Source organism: Pimephales promelas, chromosome 6 (genome assembly GCF_988280905.1).
Source record: "Pimephales promelas chromosome 6, fPimPro1.hap1.1, whole genome shotgun sequence".
In the NCBI taxonomy this organism is placed as follows: domain Eukaryota; kingdom Metazoa; phylum Chordata; class Actinopteri; order Cypriniformes; family Leuciscidae; genus Pimephales; species Pimephales promelas.
In genome coordinates, this window is record NC_142774.1 from 1,144,458 (window position 1) to 1,169,504 (window position 25,047).

At 40.3% G+C, this 25,047-nt stretch overlaps 2 protein-coding genes and 1 long non-coding RNA gene across 6 annotated transcripts in view; all 3 read right to left on the reverse strand.

The window, feature by feature from the left end:
* Window positions 1–911: 911 nt before the first annotated feature.
* Window positions 912–10,983, reverse strand: LOC120487740 (adhesion G protein-coupled receptor E5). The gene is made up of 15 exons (XM_089132802.1): window positions 10,779–10,983; window positions 8,772–9,047; window positions 6,598–6,726; window positions 6,430–6,485; window positions 5,990–6,079; window positions 5,752–5,905; window positions 5,492–5,608; window positions 5,209–5,411; window positions 3,981–4,151; window positions 3,707–3,901; window positions 2,491–2,708; window positions 2,182–2,340; window positions 1,944–2,115; window positions 1,287–1,370; window positions 912–1,211 (listed from the first exon to the last, which is right to left on the reverse strand). The coding sequence occupies exons 1-15, from the start codon at window positions 10,804–10,806 to the stop codon at window positions 1,167–1,169; spliced, it is 2,097 nt and encodes a 698-aa protein (XP_088988928.1). The 5' UTR covers window positions 10,807–10,983; the 3' UTR covers window positions 912–1,166.
* An 86-nt stretch (window positions 10,984–11,069) lies between these two features.
* LOC120487728 (adhesion G protein-coupled receptor E5) overlaps window positions 11,070–25,047 on the reverse strand; it is a 49,922-nt gene continuing 35,944 nt past the window's right edge. For 3 of the 4 annotated variants that reach the window (XM_089132693.1, XM_089132691.1, XM_039684076.2), the window contains 13 exons: window positions 21,470–21,598; window positions 21,302–21,357; window positions 20,840–20,929; window positions 20,602–20,755; window positions 18,924–19,040; window positions 18,644–18,846; window positions 18,278–18,448; window positions 18,004–18,198; window positions 17,420–17,637; window positions 15,721–15,879; window positions 15,483–15,654; window positions 14,882–14,965; window positions 11,070–14,808 (listed from right to left, as the gene is read on the reverse strand). In XM_089132693.1, coding sequence (XP_088988819.1) covers window positions 14,764–14,808; window positions 14,882–14,965; window positions 15,483–15,654; window positions 15,721–15,879; window positions 17,420–17,637; window positions 18,004–18,198; window positions 18,278–18,448; window positions 18,644–18,846; window positions 18,924–19,040; window positions 20,602–20,755; window positions 20,840–20,929; window positions 21,302–21,357; window positions 21,470–21,598 — 1,793 coding nt within the window. In that variant the 3' untranslated portion in view covers window positions 11,070–14,763. Of the gene's footprint in view, window positions 14,809–14,881; window positions 14,966–15,482; window positions 15,655–15,720; window positions 15,880–17,419; window positions 17,638–18,003; window positions 18,199–18,277; window positions 18,449–18,643; window positions 18,847–18,923; window positions 19,041–20,601; window positions 20,756–20,839; window positions 20,930–21,301; window positions 21,358–21,469; window positions 21,599–25,047 lie in introns of those variants that run through there. The other variant, XR_016168982.1, reaches the window with a different exon arrangement.
* On the reverse strand, window positions 21,833–25,013 carry LOC148978422 (uncharacterized). Its single transcript, XR_016169043.1, has 5 exons — window positions 24,420–25,013; window positions 23,261–23,287; window positions 22,177–22,251; window positions 21,901–22,005; window positions 21,833–21,837 (listed from the first exon to the last, which is right to left on the reverse strand). It is a non-coding gene; the product is annotated as an uncharacterized LOC148978422 (long non-coding RNA).

Consider the following 25,047-nt stretch of genomic DNA (forward strand, 5'->3'; position numbering starts at 1 on the left):
ACAAAATATGTGCTAACAACGTATTGATCACGTTCTCATTAAGTTATAAAACGTCAGTAAGATCAGGATCATGTACGCAAAGTCATTTTAATAAATGACTCAATGTAGAAATAGTATAATATTTCGCAATATGTTTGATTTCATAATAGTTTAAATAGGCCTAAAATGTTTAACAGATATGAGACACTTTCAGAGGGTTGTTCACAGTTTTCACCACTTCTATTTACTAAGACCTTTTTGTTTTACCAATTGTTCATTTTCCTGACTGTTACTGGACTGGTTGTGGCAGTTTCTTCCCACGTGCACAGATTTCGCTGTTCGCAATACTCCCTCTGTCCTGAAGGGGGAGACATAACACAGCGCGCACAGTGTTATAACTTTACATTTAGTCATTTAGCAGACGCCTTTGTCTAAAGCGGCTTACAAATGAGGACTAAGGCAAGCGAGTCATCACGAAGAGGCAAAAACAACGCAAGAACTGCTCAAAATACAAGTTGAGTTCAGGCATTTCGTAGCAGAAGCCAGATAAAGGAGTGTTAAGGGGAAAGGAATTGTTTTTTTTTAAAGTTGACGAGATAAATGAGATTATTTGCCTTTCACACGACCTCAGATTTAAATCTTACCTTACATATAATGTAATATAATATAATATAACAGACATCTTTCTCAGAATAACAGTTGGTCGTTATTCAATGGAGGCAGAAACAAGAGAAACAAGTTAGAAAGACTAAAAATCAGGACTACTGTTTCTCAGTAAAATTATCAGCATAATAACAGGACAAAATGAGTTGGAAAAAGCATTTTAATATATATTTTTTGGGAAATATTAGTATTTACCGCTATATCTATGCATTATATCTATTCTAGTATAGATATAATCCATAGATATAGCATTAAATATAATGCATTTATAAATAGACTATTAGTATTAGGAGTGAAATATGAAATAACACTGTGAAATATAACAGACAAAGATTAAAGATAATAAAGTAATTGCATTTGCATTGGATACATTTTTTTTTTGTCTCGTTGGCAAATGCACTAGGCTATATGATGAACCCACATCTGCATTATTCATCGGATGACAACAACCCTTTGTGGAAGTCTTAATTTGTTGCCGAAAGTGTTCAAGTGCCTTGAAGCGTTTGTAAAAACCCACCAGCACTTTACATCTGTGACTCGGCTGTGCTGCCGTCGCTCCGCAGAGATTTCTGTGAAAGAATGAAGAAGCTGAAGACACAAACACAGCATTAAAACACTCAAACACACACACTAGCGTACTGTACCTGACTGCTGTTGGACTGGCTGACGCGGTATTTTGCTTTCTTCTTATGTGGACGGCCAAACAGGTTGTAATACTCCGTCCTGACCTGAAGGGGGCGACAAAACAGCTAAAGCAAATTATGTTTGACCAAATAGTAAATCACAGTTTCTTTCTTGCATTCAGAATATTGATCAACTTAAATTAATTTTCTGATGAAATTAACACTTACCTTGCAGTTTCCGCAGTAATGTGATGTAATTTACACATTGGGAATCATATATAAATTCATAAATAAAGAGCAGGTAACGCTAATTTTACATACAGTACACAGAGAATGTGACATGAATATGATTAGTTTTAAATCGAGGATTTATACGCTTGAAACTGCACTCAGACGCTGGTGTTCCTAGCGCTGTCAAAATAAAAGTACCATCGATGTCAAAATAAAAGCTGCTTCTGAAACTTGTCAGTCAAACAGAAAAACACTGGTCAATGCCAATCATTTAAAACTGACAAATATCAGTCCTTTGAGATATATCAGTCAACCACTACTTCAGGACACTTGACTTCTTGGGGGAGTGAACTGTCACTTGAATCACTGAAATCATGCGCGATACAAAACAATCCCCTTTTACCAAACCTTCAGTGTGTTGAAGGCCATTCATCATGTGTGTTGTACCGGTTTGGACAGCAGGCAGTGCATGATGAAGATGAGCGCCCCCTGGAGGCTGTTGAGGATGGTGAAGAGGTACAACATGACTTCAGTCCCGTTCTCCTGGAAGAGGAAGAAGCCGAAGACCCACGTCCCTCCGAGAACACACAGCTGAGCCACTGCGGTCATCGTAAAACTCCTGCAATAAAAATAATAATAATAAAAACTACAATAGTATACGAATTTGAGTAAAATTGACACACACCTGATCTGTTTGAGTTTGGAGAGGTCTGGATTGAGACTGGAGAATTTGTTGGCCAGTTTCCACACAGTGATGATGAAGAAGAAACAGTTGAGGAGGACGATGATGCAGACGGGTGCGAAAAAACTCAAGATAAAATAACCATCTAGAGAGAGCCAACAGCTGGAATGAGAGAGAGCCAACCCGTTATTGCTGCTCGCAGCTATATTTATTAGTTTTTTTTTTTTTTTTACCATTATTCATGTAGCGCTTTTATATGTATATATACACACATATTTATACAGTTGAACAGCATTGGATGCAGAAACTCACTGTTGATCGGTGCCATATCCCCGCGGAAAAGAGATGGCAGAGATAATGACGATGACGAGAGGGACTCCGTATCCCACCGCATACATGTAGAGATGTTTAACTGTGGTGTGAAACACCAGCACAACCATCCGGTAGAGCTGAACCCCCTCCAGCAGCATCCAGCAGAACGCAGACAAGAAGAAGAAATGAAGCAGCCCGGCCACAATCGCACACCCAACCTGAGAGAGAAACAGACCAATCTGATCAGTTCTAATTGATTACAATAACATTTTATATCCAGCAGCAGTTTCACCCTGTAGTATCCCAAGAGTTGTTGCCCACTGAAGCTAAGCAGGGCTGAGCCTGAACCTTGCTGCTGGAAGAGGTGTTAGTGAGGCCAGTAGGGGGCGCTCAACCTGTGGTCTATGTGGGTCCTGATGCCCCAGTAAAGTGACGGGGACACTCTACAATCAAAGAGCACCGTCCTTCGGATGAGACGTTTAACCGTGATCCTGACTCTCTGTGGCCAAAAAAAATCCCAGGATGTACTTTGGAAAAGAGTAGGGGTGTAAACCTGGTGTCCTGGCCAAATTTGCCCATTTCCCTCTGTCCATCATGGCCTCCTAATCATCCCCAAATGCTGATTAGCTTCAGCACTGTCTCCTTTTTTCCCCATCACATTTTTGTGTGATGTTTATAGTTGGCTTTCAAATGATTTTGAAGTAAGGACACCATTGGGGTTGTCCCAAAGTTAAGACAGCTTTCAGAATTTTTGGGGGAGTTAGGATGCTTCTGTATCACCCTTTTCCTATCTGTAGTTAAGATAAGATTATGCACTTAAGAAATAGCCTCTATCCTAAATGAGGTCCTGACTGAAATTGCATGGTTACCAAACAGATCAGAAAGGATTTTAAAGTTAGGATCTTTCTGTAATGCGCCACTGGTGTCGAATCAGTGTCCAAGATATAACATTTTAAAAACATGTGATGATGACCATCCTGCTGCAGCACAAACCCTTGGCAAGAGCCACTCTCCCAGTAGAGTGAACCCTAACCCCTAAAAGCGAAGCCATACTGCACACCTCATAAGAGAGGGCAATGGCATCAGTGATATATCAGTAATATGGAGCAACGGGACTTTCGATTAGGAGCATTTTAAAAGGAAAGGAAAGTGTTGACATTTATTAGTTCCAAATAATTCCTTCACAACTGATACTTGTTTTCTCATTCGAACACACCTGATCGTGAGTGCTGGAGATCCCGCAGAGGAAGACGAGGTCTGCGATGAAGAGGCACACGCTCAGATGAAGATGAATGCTGTTTCGGGTTCCTTGGATCGTGCGGCAGAACCGAAACGTCAGGATACAGAGAAATAAACAGAGCAGAGACAGAACTAAACCCACACGAGTGATCAACACCAGCTCAAACGAGTCCTGAGGGAGAGGAAGAGCAAACCGACGGGTTAATATCGTCATAAATAAGTCTCAAATCTGAAATATGTCACAGATGTACCTGGACAGGGTAGAGGGCCATGAGCAGAGCGAAACTACTGAGATGAGAATAGGAACACTTTGTATGAGTGTCATTAGACCACACCCTCTCACAGCCCCGCCCAGACCACGCCCCCTCCGCCTCATTCCAGAACACACAGGAATGAGCCACGCCCTTAGACTCCGCCCTCTCCTGAAGAAGTGAGAAGAACCGTTTAGAAAATAAAAAATAAGTGAACACCAGCTTGAAAACTTCTAAGAGGTTGGAAGTGACACGAGATCTGATCTTGCGATAATAAAACATGACGATATTTCTTGTCAAGATAAAAAGCAACATCGCAGAGCAAAGAGGTCACGGACAAAGTGCTGATAGACAAGACTATTTATTTTCCCAAAACACATCAGATTACTCGATTATTCGCCAAAATAATTGACCAAGTACTCGATTATTCGTCAAAATAATTGACGAGTACTCGATTATTCGTCAAAATAATTGACCGAGTACTCGATTATTCTTCAAAATAATTGACCAAGTACTCAATTATCCGTCAAAATAATTGACTGGGTACTCAAATATTCGTCAAAATAATTGACTGAGTACTCGATTGTTCGTCAAAATAATTGACGGAGTACTCGATTATTCGCCAAAGTAATTGACTGAGTACTCGATTATTCGTCAAAATAATTGAGAGAGTACCCGATTATTCTTCAGAATAATTGACCGGGTACTCGATTATTCGTCAAAATAATCGACCGAGTACTCGATTATTCGTCAAAAAAATTGACCGAGTACTCGATTACCAAAAAATCATTAGAGACAGCCTTAAATTTGTTTCAAAATTCTATACTGCATTATTTAGCATTTTGTCTTTCAGTCGAATAAAATAACTTTAACCGAAATTTTTTCAGTCATACATTTCATCATTGAAGATTTCTAAAAAATAATATTAAAATATAATCTTGTCTTTTTAGCATGAACCCAATATTGTGTATCATCAAACGGAGTGTTTCATCAGACCCCTTATAGTAATAAATCAATGATACTAAAATAAGACTGGTGGAGCATCTTGGGCCAGAAACAAACCAGCTACTTGCTGGTCACACCAGCTTAATGTGGTCAAGCTGGTTTTTGGAACATAATAGGGTGAACCAGCAAGAATCCAGCTTAAACCAGATTTTCAAACAGGGAATGCATATTTATGTGGTTTTTCTTTTTTTTTTTTAACTACTCAACTGATTAACATCTTCACCTGCTCGTGTGTAAAGATGAGCGTCACCGGCTCAGACAGCTGTTTGGTTTCTGGATTACTGACGACCACCGTCACCACCTTCGAGTTGAGTTGATAAGTGATTTTTCTCTCTCTATAGTCTGATCTCTCTCTGCTCATCATGTGAAACTGATCGCTGGATGAGTTCATATCTTTATAACTGACCAGCGCCACAAACGCAAAACCTAAAAGACGACAGTCACATCTGGTCTTGAATGCAGTGATACTTTCATAAGTACATATATGTGCATGTGTATATTTGTACCTGGATATGATTTCCCTACTACTGTTTCCCAGCTGGAGTTGAAGAGGGCGGAGTCTGTGCTCAGAACGACACGCCCACTGGGTGGAGTCTGACCTCGCCTGACTGCAACCTCAGCGACTGTGAATCACATGATCACCCAGAACAACTGCTTTCAGTACCTCCAGTACTCAATATCAGTTTTTTATGCACATTTAAAACGCAGTATTTCCACTCAGTAACACAGTGAGATAATGTGTAAACTGTAAATGTTTGTGTCTCACAGGTGTTGTGCGTCTCCATCCTGCTCACAGGCTCTTTAAGCTGAGGTCCAATCAGACGCATGCCTTTCTCCACCGTGTCCAGAAACTGACTCATCGTCTCGCCGTCAGTTATGTTTCCGTCCGATAGGAGATCATTAGTTGAATTGCACATGTTCTGTGAAATTAATTTCATTCAGCCATTGTGCAAGTGCATGTACACAAACTACTATGAGAATATATCATCCAGTGTGTGTTTAACCTCTAGTAACTCCTTCCCGGTCAAATGTTCTCCCTGTGTGTCATTCAGAGACTCACAGCTGTTCTTCAACAGTGACATCAAATGCTTCAACTAAAGGAAGACAAAGAAATAAAATTCTATTTTTCTAGTTTTAAAAAGTTTAAAATAAAACCTCCCTGTGCTGTGTGTAATACAATTTTCAAACAATTATGATTAAAAAAAAAAAAAAACACTATATGGCAGTTTTCTCTGTGGTATAAAAAATAGTATTGAATATCGATACTTTCAAGTACCGTATCGAAGTTACACATTCCAGTTTAGTGGCAACTCTAGTTTTAAGAACGTTTACTCTCCAAAAAGAAATGAGAACACATATTAAATATTTAAGAATGTTTTATCTTAACATAATAATATAATAATATAATTATAACAATCATAATAAGCAGAAGTACACACTCTACCTTCTCCGGTGTGTGTTCTGCATCAGGCTGAGGTTTAAACTGATCACAGTCCATTTCTGTGCACAACATCAGCAGAGATCAAAATAAGTAAAAAGACTACAGTGCGCTGATTAACTTCTACAAGAGTCTCATTAGCTGTTAATGAACAGAACCTGCTGTAATTCTCACCGGTGCATTTTGACTGGTTGTTGCCGTAGTTACTGTAACCCGGGTGACATTCACAGATGAAGCTGCCTGGATGATTTATGCAGACTGCGTTTGTGCCGCAAACATCTGGATCTTTACACTCATCGATATCTGAGAGAGAGAGAGAGAGAGAGAGAGAGAGAGAGAAAAGATGGGTGAGAGAACATTACGTGTAATCCCACCGCTCACAATTGTGACCGCAACTTTTTCTTATTTCTTGAAGCTCTAAAAATGTTGTGATTGGCTTCAGGCCACTGAAAAAATAGATTGTCTTGATTAAAATCTATCAATGTCATTTGACTAGTGTGGCTCAGTGTGTTGTGATTGGTTAGCTGGCCCAGTGTGCTGTGATTGGTTGGCTGACCCAGTGTGCTGTGATTGGTTAGCTGGCCCAGTGTGCTGTGATTGGTTGGCTGACCCAGTGTGCTGTAATTGGTTGGCTGACCCAGTGTGCTGTGATTGGTTAGCTGACCCAGTGTGCTGTGATTGGTTGACCTCCAAAAGTGATTAACCTGTCCTGTGATTTTTTGTTCCTCACACAACATTGTCCAGACACGAACTATATGTAATAGTAGCCTAAGTCGGTTGTCTTTACATTTGAATAATAATGTTTCATATAATCTAGATTAGATACGGAAAAAATAGCATTCAATACAAAATGAATATTTCTCATTTACTGAAATCAAGTTTTTATGTGATAAAATATTTGCTTTGTTGTGCATTAGAACCACACCAAACATATAAAATAATCCATTGAGGCTAAACATATAAACATTATAAACTGAAAAGCGGGCCGTTTATCCCATCACTTCACCGCGTGACTGATTGATGAACGCGGCGCGAACTGATGCATAAGTTCAGATTTTTCAACTCGGGCGGCAGACGCGAATTCGTGTCAAACACGTGAATGCACAAAAACAACTAAATAAAATCATACGCGCGTATTGCGTCAGACGCTCAATTCACGCCATTCGCACAAACTTGATGCGTGAATGAGGCATATTTGCGTCTACCACGCCGTGCTTTACGCCTCATTCATATTTGCGTCTACCACGTCAAGCCTCATTTGCTCTAAGCCTCATTCGCACCTCAGGATATTTTTACACGCGTAAACGCATTGACATTGAAATTACTCGCGCCAGGCGTGCTATTCCAGTCTGGTGTGAATGCAGCATTATGCAGCTCAACCAGGCCTAGCACCTTTTTGGGGGTATACAAAGCCCGAAAAAAACAAACCGTAGAGGACAGGTACCAACGTTGTTCGTTGTAGTTCTTGGAAACTACAAACAGCAACATTACACACAAAGGCCAAAGCGTTTTTAGCCAGCTGAAAACGCTAGACACTCTGCTGAAGACGCCGTGCTTTGGGCGCTTGAGAGCGTTTTGGCAGCGCAGCGTTTTTTCCGTTGAGAACATTTCGTTGCTATGATACAGAATATCCGCAGCAGTTTGAATGTTGACAGTTGGTCTGGTCGGTGTGGTATTAGTCCCGCCCCTCCTCCACTGTGATTGGAGGGCTGGGTAAAAAGTGACAGTAAAAACGCCTCGGCGCTTCACCGTGAAAAAAATACGCTCAGCGCCTCGGTACGCTCATGGTGTTTAAAGTTCCCGTGAAATCAAAATTGAACCTATTTACTTTGTTAGCGCATATTACTAGTCTTGTGGTGAACAATTAATCCGTGCAAGTGAATATATATTAAAAAAAATGTTTTACCTTAGTAATCTTTAATCAAAATCTGAAAAGTTACTTCTGGTCTGGAACGGTTTCTTTTTCTGATGACGTAGGTTTCACAGTTTGGGTGGGGAAACGCTTAACCACTCCCCTCAAACCGTTAGTTTGCTATGAGCGAGAGATGGAGAGGAGGAGCGCTAGAGTAAAATCCTGCCCTCTGTTCAATATTCCCTTTCACTTGGAAATACGTCACAGCACTGGAGAAAAATCGTTTACAACTTCCGGTTCACGGGGACTTTAAAAAACGCGGCGCTCCCATTGAAAACAATTGAAAACATACGCCAGGCGCGTGGAAAAACACTTTGGTGGACACACGGCCTAACTAAAGTGGAAAATGTGGAAAAGCAGAATAGACATAACATTGTCTATATTATATTATATTATACAATATTATATTAGCATAATGTAATAGGATAAGAGGCACCTTTACATTTTGAATCAGAGCCAGTAGTGTTCTGAAAGTCCATATCAGGTGATGAGATGCTAACAAACACTTCAGTTGTGCTCTCAGGTATAGCAAACACAGGTGTGCTCTCAGGTAGTATCGTAGCAAACACTTCAGGTGTGCTCTCAGGTAGTATCGTAGCAAGCATTTCAGTTGTGCTCTCAGACCCAGGTATCTCAGACAAATTAAGCGTATCTGTGGTCGACTCAAACGTATCTGTTGTCCTTATAAACATAGATGACGGCAGAAAGAGACCTGGGAAGAGAAAAAAAAATACAGCGATAGTAAAAATGCACGATCACGTTTTCTTAGCTATAATTTTTACTTCAGCTAACGTTTGCTTCCCGGCAAGAAGTAGCCGTCATTTCACCGTCTTGGTTATAGACCCAATATAGTCTGGCTATAACTAACTAACCAAAATAACCTTGAATTTGGTAACATTATTGCATATACATCTGTGCTTAACTTAATTGCTTCAATGTCCCAGCGCTTTTTTTGTTCCACGCTCCACATTTCTCCACAGGAATTCGCAGTTTTGCGTGTTCTCACAGTTTAAAAGTGAACAGTCACAGCGATTCATATTCGTTTTGATTTCTTAAAAAAATTTATTAGAAGTTAAATGCATTTTAATCGATTTTGCTCGTCTAGTTGAAAGGAACGTGTGAAGACCATAGACTGTAAAGATCTAGAGCCTCATTCAAATATTTACTGCATTTTTAATGTTTTTTTATTTTTTATTAAACTTCAGTTTTAATACCAAGTTGGCTAGTTTAGAAACATAAAACCTGCACGGATTTATTGCGAATGTGAAATTGTAATTTTGAGTGCCACTTTGACGAAACTATATTTTGTTTTATCGCGAGTGGGTGGTTAAAAAAACTACTCTGTGCAATATTTCACAGTCATTGTCAGTCTCTCTAACACAGGGGGTGATTTCTGTCTATAGAGAGGAACGGGAACACTGCGATACTGCGCTGTGATAAAATACCCTCAAAGTCTGGTTTCAAATTTCGGTAACACTTTATTTTACGACCCACAAACAACTGTGTAAGTACACCGAAATTACGGTGTACGTTTCTGTAGTTATAGTGTACTTCCGTCTAAGTATAAGGGAACAATATTTTAAGTTTGGGGTAATAAAGGGGTAACAAGCACCACTTTAATTTACAGCCCGCAGGAGTTACACTTGCCCTGTAACTACGCAGAACAAGGGGGTAACAAACGCTACTTATGTATCAAAACGAAACAACACTTTTTGCACTGTAATTAAAGAGAAAGGTACTGTTATCAAGAAAACAAAGAAAAAAAAACAAAACAAAAAAAAAAACGTTTTAATTACACAGTATATTTGCTCTGACATTTAAGTGTCATTGCAATTCAATGGGATAAGGTAAGTACTAATTACCACATGGTACGGTCTAAATTAAAATCATAGCAGAAACAAATTATTTTGACTTTTCTAGTAATCTAGTAAGAAAAGCCAATACATTTATATATATATATATATATATAATGTTTAATTACCTGTTATTTTTTAACTAATTAAATAATTTGCTTGTACATCTGCTTGTTACCCCCTTATTACCCCAAACTTAACATATTGTTCCCTTATACCAACACTGAAGTACACCATAATTACAGAAACATACACCGTAATTTCAGTGTACTTACGAAGTTATTTGCAGGTTGTATATCTGCTTGTTACCCCTTTATTACCCCAAACTTAACATATTGTTCCCTTATACTTACACGGAAGTACACTATAATTACAGAAACGTACACCGTAATTTCGGTGTACTTACACAGTTGTTTGCAGGTCGTAAAATAAAGTGTTACCCAAATTTCTAACAAAAAATGTCTTGTATAACACAGATGGGCACAGTTCTGTTACATCTGTCTGACTACTAATACAACTTCAGTGCGTCAGAATTTTTTTTTCATATGAACAGAGCAAAAAAAAAAAAAAAAAAAATAGGCTATACTCACCAAAAAGAAGTGACCATTTTAGCTCCATGTTAGGAGACAGATAGCAGCTTTTTCAGTCTTGAAATATTTTTATGAGATATGAAATCGTCCTGACAGTCTTAAAGTCTTTAAGGGTTATTTCTAGCCTGTTATTTGTTCCAGCTGGACATTATTTTCCACTACGTTCAGCTGTTTTCCTGCTCGTATCGGAGATGCTGTTCTCGGTCTGTGATTTCCATATCTCCAGCTCTTCAAAACACACCCAGAACATTCACTGCCAAAATAATTACACAATTCTATAGTCATGGCAAACAAGGTTTATGAGGACCTACTTTATTAAAACTTCAATACGGATGAATAAATGTCCCTGCCATGACAACAATACAAGAGGAAAGCTGATACACTAAACAACAAATGTTTATAACGAAACAGAAACTATTAAACTGTATCAAATATTTGCAAATGGCAGCCAAGAAATTAACAAAAGTTAACCCTGGGAAACACACATGCATCATTTATAAAATCAACAGGAAAAACAACACAAAGCCCAGGATAAGTGATCAGAATAAGCAATGGTTGACAGTGACACGTTTGTGTTCCCAAAAAATGGAAAAGATAAGAAAGATGAAAGAAAATAAATCGATTCTGAAAATTGGCAGAAGTTTCGAAAGTGATTGCCTTTTAAAGTACTTTAAGATCCAGAAAAACCTCCTCATTAATCTGAACACACACATTTACCTGACAGTAACTGAACTGGTTGTTGCTACAGTAAAGTGTGGTTATTTCTTCTCATGCACAAATTTTGCAGACAAATGAGTTGACAAAACTTACAAATGAGCCTAGTTTTTACCATATAAACACATTCAGTGTAACTCTCTGGTCAGTCTTTACACTACCGTGAAATGGAGGCATAAGTTAGGAAAAAACGGTAGAAATCAGACCTACTGTGTCTCAGTACAGATGTTTACGGATTATTGGGAACAAAATACATTTTTAATACATTTTAAAATAAACTTGTGAAATATTAGTACACAAACAGACAATATCATGCTTTATTTAATAACCCCAGAGTAGTAGGCTATATCGGTAAGGTAGCTGGTGTCAAAAAGTGATTTATGGTTTTGACAGATGTTTATAATAATAATTATAATTCATTATATAATTCATTGTGTGTGTTTGTATTTGTATTTGTCATTTCTTTTCTTTATTTTTATTTTTTTGTGTGTCTTGTCTGATGTTGGTTTGATTAGCTGTGTTTCGATTGTATATTTGAACATAACATCGTGTCCTAACTACACGCAACGCGATAAAATTCCAGCGACAGCAAGTGTGTCTGTCCGTCCACACTATATTAGACGCGACGCGACTGTGAGACGCCACACTCAAAAATCACAGCCATGCAGAAAGCGCACTGTTGGCCCGCACTCGCATTGGAAATGGGTAAGGACATAATCAAATCAAGAAATAACGTTATTAATAATCAAAACATTAACAAAACATACTCACTGACTAATTTTGTTATGAAGTACAGTTGTACGTTTGCATAGAATTCATTTTGAACGCTATATTATCTGCTTTCAAAATCTGAAGTAAATTATCCGTTATCGCTTGTGGCACAGCGACCTATTTTTAACGAAAAATAAATAATGTGTACTCATAAATTTCTTCATTCTGTCAGCCGCGACGTCGCAGAAATAGGAACCGTTTCTAAATTAGAAACTTCGCGTGTCGCCGTCGCGTCTGGTTAGGACAAAAACAATGATTAACATGGAAAAGATCGCGTGTCGCGGCGTCGCGTGTAGTTAGGACACCGTGTAATAGTATGTCTTACTAAATGTATTGTAATCTTTATATTGTTATGCAAAATAAATATGTCGATTTATTCTTTTAACCATCTGTCTAGGGACTACAGATGATAGCCTTTTGGCTAATTCTGGCATATTTACAGAAATGTTTATTAATATGCACTGTCCCTGTAATAAATAAAAGATTAAAGATTACATTTATATTACGCTTTTCTCTGCACTCAAAGGGGAATCTCCTCAAACACCACCAGTGTGCAGCTCCACCTGGATGAAGCGACGGCAGCCATATTGCACCAGAACGCCACACACACACACCAGCTTACTCTGGTGGAGTGGAGACAGTGATGAAGCCAATAAGTGTGTGTATATACAGTACCCAGACAGCAAACTGAGATTGAATCAACGTGGAAACGACGTCTCTCATGACATTGAAACAACGTTGATTTTGCTCATCGAATTAACGTTGAACCAACGTCAGACGCGGCATTCTTCAAAGCTAAATGAAAATCGAAAATTGGTTTGCTTTCATAACGTTGAAACAACGCGTTGATTTCAAGTTGATTTTCCGTTAGTTTTGAAAGAATGGCGCGTCTGACGTTGGTTCAACGTTAATTCGATGAGCAAAACAATGTCAGATCAACGTTGTTTCTATGTCATATTTCCACGTTGATTCAATGTCAGTTTGCTATCTGGGTATGGAAGGATGATTAGAATGGACGGGCAGATTTGGCCGGGGTTACACCCCTACTCTTTTACAGAGGACATCCTGGGTTTGTTTGTGAGTCAGGATCTCGGTTTAACGACTCATCCGGACCTCTTTATCAGTATAGGAAAGTTTTTATTATATCAGGATAATGTTGGCAGAGCAATGAAATTATGAACATGAGGAGGTCTGACATGGATATGATTTTCAGATGGAGCAGTGCCGTCCGTATTGCCTGAGGGAGAACGAGAAAGAGTTTGAAGTATAGCGTGGATAACAAATAAGGCATAGAAAATAAAATATGTTGAATCTTATTGCTTTTTATTTGTGAAAAACCTCATTTGTGACATTTCATCTGCTCAGAAAGATTTAAGATTAACGCAGATAAACGCATAAATATCTCCTCATTAAGTTTAAAAAACTTACTTTTAATTGTTTAATAAATGTAATATATGTTTTATTTTCTATTTTCTATTTCTCTTCATGTTCATAATTTCATTGCTCTGCCAACATTATCCTGGTAGAATAAAAACTTTCCCTGAAAAACATTCCTAACAGTTCCCAAAGCAGATCACCGTCAAACACACACACACACACACACACACACACACACACACACCGGTACCATCCTGCCATGCACATATCCTGTCATAAACATCTGTCAAAACCATAAATCCATAAATAGCTGCCTTATATATACTACTCCCCAGTCTCTCAGATCAGATCTGTTTAACACCCAAATACTGTTTCACTTTCATTTTCCAGACTTCTTAAAGGGGTCATGAACTGGCTTTTTAATTTGTTTTATACTGTCGTTTGAGGTCAACTTATGACGTTTGCTTGGTTTTTACATTCAAAAACATCAAAATGAATAAGTAATAGGCTATTTTCTACCCTATTTTTGAGCCTAACACAAAAACGCTTAATTTTATGGGCGTGTCGCACTGAAGACTTGGAAGTAAACGCCCACTGCTGTGAGTGGAGAACAGTTTTGCATATTATAATGAGTTTAACTCTCGATCCGGTTTGGAATCACGAGGTAGGCATCTATGTTATTTAGCTATGCGTGTAATGCGCGAATCGTGGGCGGGGCTTAACCGGGCCGTGTTGAAGTAGGCGTCGATCTTCTTCTGCGGGGGTGGGGTTTTATCCTCTTTGTCGTCATAGTTCCCCACTTTGAAAAACGAGTCGTTTGCTGAGCCTGGTGTCAATAAAAGCTTTTATTGGACTAACAAGGACGTTTTCAGTTCTGAAACTTACAGGATATTCTTATATGACCTCTTAGATATTAAAAGCTCAAGTTCATCACCCCTTTAAGGATTATTTTAAGGCTGTTTAAAACTCTTTTAGTGGCATAATCATGTCAAGATCTCCCTCAAAGCAATAAAACATTTTCTGACTGGAAAACTTAAACTGAAGCTATTTGATAAGTCTTTGTTTGTCGTAGAAAGTGTCTATGTATCTTGTGTTCAGGAGTTTGTAAAAACCCAGCAGCACTTTACATCTGTGACTCGGCTGTGCTGCCGTCGCTCCGCAGAGGTTTCTGTGAAATAATGAAGAAGCTGAAGACACAAACACAGCATTAAAACTCAAACAAACACACTAGCGTACTGTACCTGACTGCTGTTGGACTGGCCGACGCGGTATTCTGCTTTCTTCTTATGTGGACGGCCAAACAGGTTGTAATACTCCGTCCTGACCTGAAGGGGGCGACAAAACAGCTAAAGCAAATTATGTTTGACTAAACAGTAAATCACAGTTTCTTTCTTGAATTCAGAATTTTGATCAACTTGATGAAATTAACACTTAACTAGCAGTTCCCCCAGTAATGTGCTGAAATTTACACATTGGGAATCATATATAAATATACATCCATACATAAAGAGCAGGTGACGCTAATTTTTCATACAGTACACAGAGAATATGACATGAATATGATTAGTTTTAAATCGAGGATTTATACGCTTGAAACTGCACTCAGACGCTGGTGTTCTTAGCGCTGTCAAAATAAAAGTACCATCGATGTCAAAATAAAAGCTGCTTCTGAAACTTGTCAGTCAAACAGAAAAACACTGGTCAATGCCAATCATTTAAAAATGCCAAGTATCAGTCCTTTGAGATCAGTCAACCACTACATGCGCGATACAAAACAATCCCCTTTTACTAAACCTTCAGTGTGTTGAACGCCATTCATCATGTGTGTTCTGCTGTCAGTACCGGTTTGGACAGCAGGCAGTGCATGATGAAGATGAGCGCCCCCTGGAGGCTGTTGAGGATGGTGAAGAGGTACAACATGACTTCAGTCCCGTTCTCCTGGAAGAGGAAGAAGCCGAAGACCCACGTCCCTCCGAGAACACACAGCTGAGCCACTGCGGTCATCGTAAAACTCCTGCAATAAAAATAATAATAATAAAAACTACAATAGTATACGAATTTGAGTAAAATTGACACACACCTGATCTGTTTGAGTTTGGAGAGGTCTGGATTGAGACTGGAGAATTTGTTGGCCAGTTTCCACACAGTGATGATGAAGAAGAAACAGTTGAGGAGGACGATGATGCAGACGGGTGCGAAAAAACTCAAGATAAAATAACCATCTAGAGAGAGCCAACAGCTGGAATGATAAACCAGTCACATGGTTACACACACACACACAAAAGACTAATTAATCCCTTTTCCCCCTTTCATACTCGTGAATGATATGATGTGTTGATGTTTGACCATGAAGTAGTCGAAGGAGAAAATGAACTATTGGAGATCAGGTGGTTGCTGATACCAATGCACAGGTACCAGCCCGGGGAACCTTATTCCATTCATTTTCCACTCACACTACACAACACAACCAGCATTAGTTTAATCGATAACAAATTAACGTGATCGAGGAAATACTTGATGATCAATTATCGATCGTTGATTAATCATGCCCATCCCTAACATACACACACGCATACACTCACCTAAGGATTATTAGGAACACCTGTTCAATTTCTCATTAATGCAATTATCTAATCAGCCAATCACATGGCAGTTTCTTCAATGCATTTAGGGGTGTGGTCCTGGTCAAGACAATCTCCTGAACTCCAAACTGAACGCAGAATAGGAAAGAAAGGTGATTTAAGCAATTTTGAGCGTGGCATGGTTGTTGGTGTCTGAGTATTTCACAATCTGCTCAGTTACTGGGATTTTCACACACGACCATTTCTAGGGTTTACAAAGAATGGAGTGAAAAGGGAAACACATCCAGTATGGGTCAGTCCTGTGGGCGGAAATGCCTTGTTGATGCGAGAGGTCAGAGGAGAATGGGCCAATAGAAGAGCAACTTTGACTGAAATAACCACTCGTTACAACCGAGGTATGCAGCAAAGCATTTGTGAAGAAGACACAACACACACAATCTTGAGGCGGATGGGCTACAACAGCAGAAGACCCCACCGGGTACCACTCATCTCCACTACAAATAGGAAAATAGGCCACAATTTGCAAGAGCTCACCAAAATTGGACAGTTGAAGACTGGAAAAATGTCGCCTGGTCTGATGAGTCTCGACATTCAGATGGTAGAGTCAGAATTTGGCGTAAAAAAAATGAGAACATGGATCATCATGCCTTGTTACCACTGTGCAGGCTGGTGGTGGTGGTGTAATGGTGTGGGGATGTTTTCTTGGCACACTTTAGGCCCCCTAGTGCCAATTGGGCATCGGCCTACCTGAGCATCGTTTCTGACCATGTCCATCCCTTTATGGCCATCATGTCCCCATCCTCTGATGCTACTTTCAGCAGGATAATGCTCCATGTCACAAAGCTCCAATCATTTCAAACTGGTTTCTTGAACATGTCAATGAGTTGACTGTACTAAAATGGCCCCCACAGTCACCAGATCTCAACCCAATAAAGCATCTTTGGGATGTGGGGAAAGGGAGTTTCGTGCCCTGGATGTGCATCCCACAAATCTCCATCAACTGCAAGATGCTATCCTATCAATATGGGCTGACATCTCTAAAGAATACTTTCAGCACCTTGTTGAATCAATGCCACGTAGAATTAAGGCAGTTCTGAAGGCGAAAGGGGGCCGAACACAGTATTAGTGTGGTGCTCCTAATAATCCTTTAGGTGAGTGTAATAATACAGTTGAACAGCAGTGGATACAGAAACTCACTGTCGATCGGTGCCGTATCCCTTTGGGAAGGTGCTAGCAGAGATAATGACGATGACGAGAGGGACTCCGTATCCCACCGCATACATGTAGAGATGTTTAACTGTGGTATGAAACACCAGCACAACCATCCGGTAGAGCTGAACCCCCTCCAGCAGCATCCAGCAGAACGCAGACAAGAAGAAGAAATGAAGCAGCCCGGCCACAATCGCACACCCAACCTGAGAGAGAAACAGACATGTCAGATCAGCTCTTGTTTGATTACAATAATATTTTATATCCAGCAGCCGAATCACCCTGTAGCCCAAGACTGGTTCCCCACTGAAGCTAAGCAGGGCTGAGCCTGGTCATTACCTGGATGGGAGACTCCTGGGGAACCCAGGTTGCTGCTGGAAGAGGTGTTAGTGAGGCCAGGAGGGGGCGCTCTCCCTGTGGTCTGTGTGGGTCTTAACGCCCAGTGTTGTGACGGGGACACATACCATCAAAGGCTGCATTTACACTGCAGGTCTTGATGCCCAAATCCGATTTTCTGACAACATCCAAACAATTCCTTCACAACTGACACTTGTTTTCTCATTTGAACACACCTGATTGTGAGTGCTGGAGATCCCGCAGAGGAAGACGAGGTCTGCGATGAAGAGGCACACGCTCAGATGAAGATGAATGCTGTTTCGGGTTCCTTGGATGGAGCGGCAGAACCGAAACGTCAGGATACAGAGAAATAAACAGAGCAGAGACAGAACTAAACCCACACGAGTGATCAACACCAGCTCAAACGAGTCCTGAGGGAGAGGAAGAGCAAACCGACGGGTTAATATCATCATAAATAAGTCTCAAATCTGAAATATGTCACAGATGTACCTGGACAGGGTAGAGGGCCATGAGCAGAGCGAAACTACTGAGATGAGAATAGGAACACTTTGTATGAGTGTCATTAGACCACACCCTCTCACAGCCCCGCCCAGACCACGCCCCCTCTGTCTCATTCCAGAACACACAGGAATAAGCCACGCCCTCAGACTCCGCCCTCTCCTGAAGAAGTGAGAAGAACCGTTTAGGAAATGAGGAATATGTGAACATCTGCCTGAAAAGTTTATGAGCGTGCCACAAGATCCGAACTTGTGATCATAAAAAATGGCGAATAAAGATAACCCAGGATTTTCAAACGGGTAATTCACATTTATTTGGTTTTTCATTTTTAACTACTCAACTGATTAACATCTTCACCTGCTCGTGTGTAAAGATGATCGTCACCGGCTCAGACAGCTGTTTGGTTTCTGGATTACTGACGACCACTGTCACCACCTTCGAGTTGAGCCGATAAGTGATGTTTCTGTCTCTATAGTCTGATCTCTCTCTGCTCATCGTGTGAAACTGATCGCTGGATGAGTTCATATCATTAAAACTGACCAGCGCCACAAACGCAAAACCTAAAAGAGATTCACATCTGGTCTTGAATGCACTGATGCTTTCATAAGTACATATATGTGCATGTGTGTATTTGTACCTGGATATGATTTCCCTACAACTGTTTCCCAGCTGGTGTTGAAGAGGGCGGAGTCTGTGCTCAGAATGACACGCCCACTGGGCGGAGCCTGACCCCGCCTGACTGCAACCTCAGCGACTGTGAATCACATGATCACACAGAACAACTGCTTTCAGTACCTCCAGTACTCAATATCAGTTTTTTATGCACATTTTAAACATTTTCCCTTTCGAGAATGGTCACTTCGCCTAGTGTAGCTAATACACAGTGGGGAAACTCCTTTTCCTCAAAATATTGAAGCAATACGCCTCAGACGCGCGACCCAATCAACTGACTTGGCGCCGATTGGTGCCCCCTACTTTGTAACGGAGGCCAGCTAGTAGTTGCTGTGCGAGTAAACCTCACTCCCCTGATCTCAATAGGCGCTCTAGCGACAGACGCTTGAGGCTGCAGTCTTTAGCCTCCTTGTTAGAGTGCCCGACTCTCATGCCGGAGACCCGGGTTCGAGGCCCGCTCGGAGCGGGTCGAGTGGGATCCGGGTGGAGGGGTTACAGTGGTGCCGTGACCCGGATGAGAGTAAGGTTTAGGGTGGTGAGTGTAACGGAGGCCAGCTAGTAGTTGCTGTGCTAGTAAACCTCACCCCCCTGATCTCAATAGGCAAACTAGCGACAGATGCTAGAGACTGCAGTCTTTGGCCTCCTTGTTAGAGCGCCCGACTCTAATGCCTCGGTCTCGACTCAGACTAGACTGTCTTTGGTCTCAGTCTCGACTTGGACTCGGCCCTCTATGGTCTCGATCTCGACTCGGACTCGACTCTGTTTGGTCTCGGTCTCGACTCGGACTCGGTCTTGACTCGACTCCCTTTGGTCTCGGTCTCGACTTGGACTCAACTCTCTTTGGTCTCAGTCTCGACTTGGACTCGACCCTCTATGGTCTCGGTCTCGATTCGGACTCGACTCTCTTTGGTCTTGGTCTCGACTCGGACTCGACTCTCTTTGGTCTCGGTCTCGACTTGGACTCGACCCTCTATGGTCTCGGTCTCGACTCGGACTAGACTGTCTTTGGTCTCAGTCTCGACTCGGACTCGACCCTCTATGGTCTCGGTCTCGACTCGGACTCGACTCTCTTTGGTCTCGGTCTCGACTCGGACTCGACTCTCTTTGGTCTCGACTCGGACTCGACTCTCTTTGGTCTCGGTCTCGACTCGGACTCAACTCCCTTTGGTCTCGGTCTCGACTCGGACTCGACTTCCTTTGGTCTCGGACTCGACTCTCTTTGGTCTCGACTCTCTTTGGTCTCGGTCTCGACTCGGACTCGACTCCCTTTGGTCTCGGTCTCAACTCGGACTCCACTCTCTTTGGTCACGGTCTCGACTCGGACTCGACTCTCTTTGGTCTCGGTCTCGACTCGGACTCGAGTGAGCTGGTCTCGACTACAACACTGGGTTTAGGCCACGCCCATTTAGGCGCTCTCTGACGTACCTGGCGCCAAGTCAGTTGATTGGGGCACTCGGCCATTGGATGAGCCATTATCTGCGTTTTAAATTATTGCTTCAATATTTTGAGGAAAAGGAGTAGCTACACAATACGAAGTGACCATACTCTCAGGTGAACCGAGGTCACGTTACTAGTAACCGAGTATGATTTCCACTCAGTAACACAGTGAGATAATGTGTAAACTGTAAATGTTTGTGTCTCACAGGTGTTGTGCGTCTCCATTCTGCTCACAGGCTCTTTAAGCTGAGGTCCAATCAGACGCATGCCTTTCTCCACCGTGTCCAGAAACTGACTCATCGTCTCGCCGTCAGCGATGTTTCCGTCCGACAGCAGATCATCGGTGGAATTGCAAAAGTTCTGTGAAATTAATTTCATTTAGCCACTGTGCAAGTGCATGTACACAAACTACTATGAGAATATATGATGCAGTGTGTGTTTAACCTCCAGTAACTCCTTCCCGGTCAAATGTTCTCCCTGTGTGTCATTCAGAGACTCACAGCTGTTCTTCAACAGTGACATCAAATGCTTCAACTAAAGGAAGACATACAGAAATCAAATGTAATAAAATGTTCAAACAATTATGAGATAATAATTTAAAAAAAAATCGATATGGCAGTTTTTTTCCCTGTGGTATCGAATATCGCCATTTTTCAAATATCGTATCGAAGTTTCCAAAATTCCAGAATAGTGTCAACTCTAGTTAAGAAGTTTTCTCTCCACAAAGAAATGAGAACACATATTAATAATATATGAACATCAAATGTAATTTTAAGAACATTTTATCTTAACATTTACATAACTTTTTCAAAATGAAAAAAAATGTGGGAAGGTGCCCTTTTAGCTGGGCATATAATATAATAATATAATTATAACAATCATAATAAGCAGAAGTATACACTCTACCTTCTCCGGTGTGTGTTCTGCATCAGGTCGAGGTTTAAACTGATCACAGTCCATTTCTGTGCACAACATCAGCAAAGATCAAAATAAGTAAAAAGGCTACAGTGCGCTGATTAACTTCTACAAGAGTCTCATTAGCTGTTAATGAACAGAACCTGCTAAAATTCTCACCAATGCATTTTGACTGGTTGTTGCCGTAGTTACTGTAACCCGGGTGACATTCGCAGATGAAGCTGCCTGGATGATTTATGCAGACTGCGTTTGAGCCGCAAACATCTGGATCTGTACACTCATCGATGTCTGAGAGAGAGAGAGAGAGAGAGAGAGAGAGAGAGAGAGAGAACATTAATACTATTACAATTTAAATCATTTTAAAGTGGCATTTTTTATGCCATTTTATGAAGTCTTGATATTGTATTTGGGTGATTGGTTAGCTGACCCAGTGTGCTGTGATTGGTTAGCTGACCCAGTGTGCTGTGATTGGTTAGCTGACCCAGTGTGCTGTAATTGATTAGCTGTAACCTTCATCATCCTTCAACCTGCCATTACCACACACCACAATAGGACATATAGCATAATATAGCATAAAGAGGCACCCTCACATTTTGATTTAGAGCCAGTCGTGGTCTGAAAGTCCAGATCAGATAAGCCCGGAAAAAACATTTCTGTTGTTGTCTCCACATCACCAGAGCCTGAAGATGAACCGTCTATATCCAACAGAAAAGAAAGAGCAATTAGCATTAATAATTGTTTTAGAACAAATTAATTATAATTTAAGCAAAGACATGTAGCCAAAATGACGAACATTTTATGACCAAAACCTTTTAGCTACAATGTGCAAGTCAATTTGGAGTTTCTGCTAAAATTAGAAAAGGTACCTTCTTCTTCATAGTCATATGGGCCCAAAAACATGAAATCGCCAGAGCTGTCAAATTCATTTTCAGGGGCACACTCTATATTTGACAGGAGGGAAAGAGAGCAGTTGGCAAATGATGTAGGCCTACTGCAAATATTGTGTCTTTTATGTTTTGTAAAAAAAAAAAATAATAATACAGTTTTTGCACAAAAGGCCCGGACGCCCTTAAATGTCCTGGACGATTTCGACCAATCAAAGCGTGGTTGCTATAGTGACATTCCGCTGAGGTGAGTTCAGAGGGAGAGACAAGATGCATCGTAAATATGCTTGACAGTTTCAGTATTCAACGATTATTCTGCTGGTATATATTTACATTGGGTCGCCGACGTGTGAGTAACTTACTTGCCAAGTAAGTTTATTTTTCCATGTTTGTTCCGTTAGTTGGGTAGAAACTGTTAGTCTATATTCATCAGCGCGGGCGGTACCTGATTACAATATTAGCATAAATCTGCCTGTATTACTTTCTGTTCAGTACCTTTTCGGAGTTTCTGCATGTTACGTTACGTTATGTATGAGACATTATGTTATTATTGGTTGTATGGTTACTTTGGAGATGATGATTATCATGAGGTGATCAGCGTCGTACTGAATGTCTAGTTAAACGCATTTATGTGCTATAGTCCCTTCTTGTGGTATAATAATTATTCTATTTTGGGTTTGTTAGACTGAATGCTGTTAATGTTTATGTATGCTAATGTTTATTTCTTTGTTTAATTTGTTATAGAACCACACGACACATACATACCCCATATGTAAATCTACCAGCTCTTCAGTAAATAAGTGAAGTTTGAACCCTGCTTGTTCAACTAAGCGTCATCTAATACAATTCTGACCGACTGCTGTGTTTCACATCCATTAAAATTAGTCTACTATCGAAGCTCTCCATTTCAGTTTCTACTAAATGAATATGGTGGACTCCTCGAATCGATCTGTGTACTGTTCTGTTGGGAAGCTCTTTATGAAGAGTTGTATGACTACAACAACAGTTATACATACTTTCTCTTTTAAATGTTCAGATCATTAAAACTTGAAAAGGTCATAATTACCAACAACACATGATGGCAGACAGAGACCTGAAAGAGAAAGGGAAAAAAAATACAGCTATAGTAAAAACTCACAATAACTTCGTGATAGTTTTTTAGCTCTATTTTTTACATCAGCTAATGCTAAAAGGAGTAGTTGACTTTAAAAAAAAACTTTTGCTGATAATTTGCTCACCCCCATGTCATCTAAGATGTCCATGTCTTTCTTTCTTCAGTCGAAAAGAAATTAAGGTTTTTGATGAAAACCATGATGAAAATTTTTCTCCATATAATGGACTTCAATCGGAACCAAACGGTTCAAAGGGAGAGTTTCAGTGCAAACTGTTCAAATGGCTTTAAACGATTCCAGATGATGAATAAGGGTCTTATCAAGCGAAACGATCGCTCATTTAAAAAATAAATAACAAAGTTTAAGTTTTATAAGCTCAAATGCTCGCCTTGCTCTGTTCTGTGATGCGCGTTCATGACTCTCCTGTTGGAACTCGTAAATGAACAAATCTTTTGAAAATGAAAAGATTCGTTAATTTTGTCATGGACCTTGAACCGTCCCCGAATGAAGTTCATTATAAGGAGAAAAATCCTGGAATGTTTTCATCAAAAACCTTAATTTTTTTTCGACTGAAGAAAGAAAGACATGGACATCTCGGATGACATAGGGGCGAGTAAATTATCAGCAAAAGTTTTTTTTTTTTAAGTGAACTACTCCTTTAACATCAGTATATCTGATTGATGAGACAAATGTTGGAAAAACGTCCAAAAATACATCTGTGGTTATCTTGCTTCAATGTCCCATTGTCCTTCATCATAAAAGCAGCAGCAGAGGGAGCTAACATGAAAAGCACAGAGCATGCGCTGGATTCTTGTGGGCGGTTAAAGAGAAAAACTCTTTTGTGCTGCACTATTTCACAATCATTTCCTTACTATAAGCCTTTCTTACACGAGGGGTGGGGGTGCGGTGGGAGAGACGAGGCTATCTGGTTTCACATTTCTAGAAACAGAAATCGACAACTTTGAAGAAGTCTTGCTCAACACAAACAAACAGGCACGGTTCAGTTCTGCATGTTCCCAGCAGCCGTCTGACCACTATCCACTTGAATTGCGCCAGAAATATATATTCACTCACTGCACATGTGAACCGAGCAAAACAATATAGGCTACTCACCCAAAAGAAGTGTCCATTTCAGCTCCATGTATGAAATCCTGCAAAGGTTATTTCTCGCCTGTTATTTGTTCAATGATTTTCCACTATACGTTCTGCTGTATTCCTGCTTGTGTCAAGACAAGAGAGAAGCTGTTCTCCCTTTGCTTCTGTACTTATATTTCCAGCCCTGCAGCTCTTCAAAACCCACCCAAAACATTCACATATTTCCATCTACTTCCGTGCCATGGGAACATAAAATAAGAAAACTGATCAAAACATGCCAAGTAAAACAAAATGAGAACATACGACAGAAATGTTTTCAACACAACAGGTAGAAACTATTAAAATATGTCAAATATTTCTGAAACACACATGCATCATTTAGAAAAAACCCAGGATAAGTGATCAGAATAAGCAAAATTAGTGCAATTAACAAGCAAAGTTGTTGGGTTGACTCTTGACTCAAAAGTGTTCAAAAACAAATGCAATGACAATAATAATAATGCGCTGAAACTTCAAACAGAACTACAGTACGTCTTTCTTCAACACACATTGTAAAGCTTACATAAATAAATAAATCGCTTCAGAAAATTGGCAGAAGTTTGAGTCTCGAAAGCTATTAAAGTCTTTTCAGATCCAGAAAACCCTC